Here is a 6,809-nt window from a genome sequence, read left to right as displayed (position 1 = left end):
TTCTTGTAGATGGCCTCTGTATTTGTCGACCAGTCCAGTTTGTTGTCCAGTGTGACACCCAAGTACTTATACGCCGACACCATATCCACATCTGTCCCATGATAATTATATGTTGATAATTATTTTGTTGGACTACGATCATAATGTTGAAATTAGAGCTGCCCTCCACCTAATCCAATGTTTTTCTTGTTTCTTTTTTTATGACTATGCTTTACAGTGTTTATTGCTTTATTAAAAAAAGATTTCTCTGCTAATATCTTGCAGATTGACGAGGACTGGAACCTTCTTTGGGAGAGAGGCTGCTCTGATATTTTTTGTCCCACGTATTTGGCAGAGTGTGAGCTCCAGATTGCAGCACAGCTCGTGGGCCTGGCTGGGAGGCTGAGGTGAGAGCAGCGTAGGAGGCTGCAAACACACACACAAACGCACCCACATGGAATGGAAGCACAAACACTCACTTACACAGGCATGTAGATTAGATGATGAAAATGTAAGGATGTCTCTGGAGAAAGTGGACTATAGTAGCAGGAGGAAGTAACAGGATACATCAAATCACACATGAAGGAAATCAGGGCTTTATGCAGTACACTGGGGTTTGACTGGTTTATCAGCTTCCTGACTTATATTGAGGCAACAAATATTGACCATCTGACTCAAGCAGCAGACTGTTCTAAAAGAATGTCTGTGGTCTAAATGCTGTTGAGTGTAGGGAGGGAGAGTATTTGCCAGCCAGTATTTCCCAATTGTGAACCCAGAGATGTTGACTACCAAAGTTTTATGTAAGAAATGTACAGTATGGCAGCATTTAGATACTGCCAGATGCTAACTTGCATATGTTGAGCAATTAGCATAATCAGCATTAATAAGCATAATCACATACACCGATCAGCTATAACATTATGAGCACTGACAGGTAAAGTGACTGACACCTGTCAGTGGGTGGGATATATTAGGCAGCCAGTAAACAAGAGGTGATGGATGATCTCTGTATTTTGCTGTTAAATGATAAGGCTGGTGTTATTGTACATTTTTGGCATTGTTATCAAATCCCATAAAATATCAGCGATGTGTTTTGTCTCTCAATTCTTTCATCCTGAAACAAATCACACAAAAACAATAGACTCAACCACTTACTATTTCAATTGCATTTTTATTTCATCAGAATAAAAAAACAGTGGTTAAATACAAGCTCTCTTGAATAATATGAAGCTTTCTCCTCTGTTTCAAAACGTTAATAAAATAGAATTGTATCCTTTTAGAAAAAAAAGCTCTCACTTGTCAATCATTACCTGTGCATTTTCATACTGAATACCTCGATCTGAGAGCCGACACTGGCATTTAGGACATTTTTGCTTAACAATTGTACTCAAACTATTCTGACACACTGCAGCTAAAGAACCAGTTGTGCTCAGGAGATTCATATGTTGCATAAGGTATCAATGGGCACACGATAATGCAGGTTTGAGTCAGGCATTGCATAGGCTTCTCTAAGGGGACACATGCATAATACAAGAACAGTGCAGTAAGCAGCAGTACTAATTATTCATTCAACATACAATGCAGCATTACCACACGACAGGACTAAACCTTATATTTAACTTGGTTATATAGCTGTTATACAGTACATTGGCTTTAAGTGCCTTACAAAACTACACACTGACTAAATACATGTGGTTATGGCATAAAGGTATACATAAAGCTTTAAGGCCATGATAACTCTTCAATAACATGTGATGCTACATGTAGCAAATATACACATAAGAAGTAATCATCAAAATAAATAATGTTTTGCCATACACACCAGTGGGATTTCCGTCAGTGTACGTGTTCTAATCTAATCTGGTGGCAATCTGACCGTTGTTTTCTTCAACTACATCCATTATTTTTGTGCTCGAGTAGTTGAAGCCAAAACAATGGACCTTTCATTTTGTGTTGATTCTGACGATATAAACTACCAGCTGATTGATTTAGTGCTGAAATGTAACATCTTTCAAATCAAGCTCCTCCATTCCCAAACAAAAGCTGAATTTACAATTGTATTAGAAACACACTGGAGTACTTTTGTAGTTACAGCAAACAAACACTTGCTGTATAAGAAGACATAACAGATGAACCTGATTTGGACACTGTTGCCGCGGCAACATGACAATTCAATAACACACAAACTCAGCCAAAAATGGGGAAAGTAACTGTGTAAGTGAGGGTGTTTGGAGGTGTTTAGGCATTTTAAGGGGTGTGCGTGGTGTGAAAAGAGCGAGAATGCAGGATATAAAAAAGCAATTGGAAGTTATTTTGGGTTTGTACAAAAAAAAGAGGTGATTGCTAAAGTTTACAGCTTGGGCATTGGCATCAAGAGCGCACTGTGGTCCAAGAAAATGTCAGGGGCCATGGTGGACAGTTTTCTAACCGTTTTCACTGGTGGTTTACGCTGTGAAAAAGAGAGATCGCTGTGTTTGAGCCAAAATAGCACCTTCAGAAAAGAAATCTAGCTCTCATGAGATGGTTGTACACAGAAAGAACAAAGGAAAACTGGGTACATAAGACAGGTTAAATACATTTTAAAAAAGAATGTAATATTGTTGATTTAATATTTCTCCTTTATAAAACACCATTTCCCAGAGGCCGCCGTGGGTTAAGCATCGCCAGCTTGACAGACTAAAGACAGTCAGAGAATGAAGAGGATGCTGGATATGATGGATAAGGGAGAAACTGTTATTGTGGAGGATGATACCTGTGCTAATACGCTACTTCATGGCACCTCAGTTTTAAAAAAAGTATGGCATTAGCTGATGGGAACAGCAAAATTCTGCTAATCTTGATGAACCAACCAGTGGAAGATGGCAGTGGCTGTATCCAGGATATTTGGGGCTTTCTTTTTGTACAGTGGGAGGAAGTGGAGACATCTTTTATATGTCGATGATGGAAACACGGCTACTAGCAGAACAGCAGCACGGAGGTGGCGTAACCTGATTGCGAACTGACTGCTAGCTATGCTGACGCATTAAATCAGTAAAATGATTGAAGTCAACATCATGATGCTGAAAATGATGCTAACTGCAGCTTCTGTCTCACTGCTCAGTCAGAAGAGAAGGATTAGCATTAGCCAAGAAGCTCTCAGTGTGAACACACAGTGACAGTCCTTGTTCATTTGATGCTCTAATACTAAAAACACACAACATCAACTTTTGCCCTTAAAATCTTTTTCAAATATTAGGCTACACTGTGCAGTACTTTACAAACTAACTATTTAACATTGCTACATATCACATGCACAACATTAGCAGAAGAGTTGCTTTATCTAAGGCAGAGGAAGTCTAACTGGAGTCTATGTTCCTATCCTGGTTTTCTGATCCGGACCACTAGAACACATGGAGGGTGTGATATATACTGCCAGTTGTTGTTTACAAAGTATCCACTGCTGGTGCTGTAGGCTTTAAATTGGATCTTATACATGTACATGTTCCACATTCGTATTCATGGACCTGTTGACTTTGGCTTATCATCTCTCACCCCATGCATAGTATGGTATCTGCTGAACTTCTCATTATAATGATTAGGATATTTTCACATTACAATAACTTACTTATCAAAAAATTGCTTTAACAAGAAACTTTTTTCTTTTTTCTAACGTGTCATTTTATCTGTTATCACAAACCCTTTCTTGTTCTTCCCATTGTATCTTGTTATAACAGGAATCTTCCATGTTGTTAAAAACGCTAAGACACTGTCTCTGTTTTCTAACAATGACCTGCTGAATATGACACGCCCACTTTGGTTCCCAAGGAAAACCATTTATTGGTTCTAACTTGGAACCAACTTTCTGTGTTCCAAACCAATTTAGTTTTGGTCAAAGGGCTCCGAACAGTTCAAAAGTAGATGCTTGAACCAGAATGGAGCCAGTTCTCTTTTGGTAGAAAAGGAGTGGATGTTTTTCTTGTTTTAACAACAAATGGAAGTTTCATGTCAGAACAACATACCAAGTTATCATGGTGTAAAACATATATTACCTTACCTAAGAGTTTCTTGTCTAATGAGACAAGTTGAAATATCATTGTAATGAAAAATGCTCTTCTTTTAACAAGAATCGTTGGTTTTGTGTACTAATGAGAAAGTTTCAGTTATATTATGTGTTTTATTATAACCGCAATCATTTCTCGTTTAAACGGAATCATTTGGTAGTAAAAATCATTACACATGAAAAAGGTCTCATTAGAACAAGACAAAAATCAGGCTGCTGTTTCGTGACTTCTATCAAGCACTGATTATAGGATTTTGGTCTCTTGGTGATTATTAGTAAACTTATTCAACGTTGAAATGATCAGAATTAAGTCTTCATTAGACAAAAGCTGACAACCATATTTAAACTGTTAGGAAGGCATGCAAAAGATGACTTTGGTTTACAGATATTAAAGCTTCTATAGTCTATTTGAAATTCTCAGAATGAGCATGGGATTTGTAGTCCTAGTAGTTTGACAGATCATGATTTTTAAGCTGCAAAGATGCATGGGCCATGGGATGTGAGGTTTGGTAGAGCCGACACTGTAGTCCAGAATGCGTAGAATCAGAGTAAAGAAGGATCTAGAAGGATTGAGAGGATGTGGGATTTGTCGTTTGTAGATGTGCATGCTACTCTACCTTGCAATTTCCTTCATAGATTGTGGTGCGTCCTGGTAGAGATGATAGTAAGGAGGAAAACGTGTCTACTAGTGAGATGACTATAAGATTTGTTTCAACGGAACATAGACTTTGCAGCTGCACAGCCTGGTGGTCCTGTTTGTGGTCTGTTACGGTCACACTGCAAAGGGCAGGGTAATGTGGGACCTTACTCTATCCTGCGCTGTTCAGAGGTTTCCTATGTAGGTGGCGGTCCGTCGTAACGGAGCATGATGTTGAAGGAACGGGCAAAGTTGTTGGTGAGTGAGCAGCTGTTGCCTTCGTCCATGAGGGGCAGCAGGAAGGCGAGGAGGAGCAAAGCCAGGAAGAGGAGCCACAGGGGAAGAGCCAGTCGACACACTCGCTGCAACAACCCAGGCTTCTGCAACAAACAGCAGCAACACAGGGAACAAACAGTTAACTGACAGAATGTCGTTTCGCCACTAGTGGGTCGCTCAAGTACAAACAATTAACAATTAATTATTTTGTAAAGTAGTGTGGGATGATTGGAGTTGTTGTCTTCACTGTTACACAACTACCATTACCAGGAGGTAATGTATTAAAGTTTTATTCACGTTTAACCATGGTCGCCAACTTGCTTCCTCACTCTCTGACATATCCTAAGTATCCAGTGTTTACCTGGGAGTTATAGCAACTAGAAGCAAGCCAGGAAATGCAGCGTTACATGAATAAAATTATGAATTTCTCTTTCTATTCTTTGAACATTGTTGGAAACATTTGGGGTAATTTAATATTACTTAATTATACTTTACTTTTTCTGGCTTTTTGGGATTGTAAATGAGTTGGCTTCTCTTATAAATGAAACTACAAAGAAGACCCCATGCTAATAAAACAAAAATTTCTCAATTGTCACCTCCCTTAACAATCTTAAGTCTGTCTTTGATACTTGCCTTAAAGACCGCATATTTATGTGTGCTGGGGCTGTTAATCATGATACAGGGGTTACGATTCAATATATTGCGATATGTTGCGATACTGTAAGCAAGACAATATTTTATGATTTTATTTTTAAATCTAATGTGTTTTTTCATGCAACCAGAACAGCTGGATCTGCATTTATCACAGTCACACAACATCCTAGCCGTCAGTTAGTCAATCACAGTGCGCAATTTTTTTATATTTTCTTACACTGCTGATTAACCAATAACAAAATGAGAGTTTGCAGTTCCTTCCTGCTACACACATAGAAAAAGATAATTAAATTCACAGAATAACAGAAAATAAAAGAAATAATACAGTTATACACATACAGTACATGTATACACCCAGGAAATAAGTTTGCATTGTGCGCCTCTACTGCTTTCACATTTGCTGCAAATTCTTCAGAATGTTTGGAATGTTTTTGTTTCTCACTATCTGTGAGATGCAGGATGAATGAAAACAACAATGTGATCAGTTTGTAATTATTCATTAGCTCTAGCTAAATCTGAACTCTCATAAGACGAAAGCAGAAGCAGCTCACCCACACAGTCAGAAACATCACGTACTCGCTCTCTCAGACTGGTTCTTCTTTGAATCATGTCCACTGCCCACATTCATGTTTCACTTTTTGAATGCTGTTTTTATGTAGAATAAAACGGTTGCCTGCAAAGGTCAATTTCACTGAGGCCTGGTGTCAAACACATCAGGCAACAGATTGGGAAATCTTGAAGGTGTTTTTCTGTAGGATTGTTGTGTGAATATCACTTCATTATACTGACACACTGTAGTACTAGTACTCTGACACTGGTAAAGTATTAAGTTTGTACATTACTAATAACAGTAACAGTTGTGGGATAAATCTAATGAATGTGTGCTGATATAACAACTTTTTACTATTTACTATCTAAAATGATGAACATTATACCCAATGAGCTGCTCTGATGCCTCTCTCAATACTTTACAATATGATTTGATGCTTTGATGTCAGGTGGACTTGTGAAGTGATAGAAGCTGCTAATTCTGGAAGTATTTTTCCTCAGATTTCATAGTTATCTTTTAAATGATCTTTGGACTGAATGGATAATTTGACAATAGTATATGTTTTAGCCATCAGTGTCAATCAAAATGAACGGCTCTAAATACTTCCTACGGGCACTGCACTATCTGCACATCAGACTGATGAGGTGAGCTACGTGCTACGGTAAGCGTATTGA

General features: G+C 38.3%; 1 protein-coding gene and 1 long non-coding RNA gene across 2 annotated transcripts in view; one reads left to right on the top strand and one right to left on the bottom strand.

Annotated features, from left to right (window-relative positions):
- LOC118337103 overlaps positions 1–6,809 on the top strand; it is a 35,791-nt gene that overhangs the window by 11,344 nt on the left and 17,638 nt on the right. Inside the window, exon 2 of the long non-coding RNA XR_004797138.1 lies at positions 265–386. This is a non-coding gene — a long non-coding RNA (uncharacterized LOC118337103). The remainder of the gene's footprint in view (positions 1–264; positions 387–6,809) is intronic.
- Positions 2,504–6,809, bottom strand: part of syne3 (spectrin repeat containing, nuclear envelope family member 3) — a gene marked incomplete at its 5' end in the record, with an annotated part of 48,126 nt that continues 43,820 nt past the window's right edge. Inside the window, 1 exon segment of the mRNA XM_035673968.1 lies at positions 2,504–5,035. Coding sequence (XP_035529861.1) covers positions 4,853–5,035 — 183 coding nt within the window.

This window comes from Morone saxatilis, unplaced genomic scaffold, assembly GCF_004916995.1.
Source record: "Morone saxatilis isolate NCDOM2014 unplaced genomic scaffold, NCSU_SB_2.0 Contig3, whole genome shotgun sequence".
Lineage (NCBI taxonomy): Eukaryota > Metazoa > Chordata > Actinopteri > Moronidae > Morone > Morone saxatilis.
Note: the sequence above shows the minus strand (reverse complement) of the source record. Positions and strands in the feature narration are given on the sequence as shown.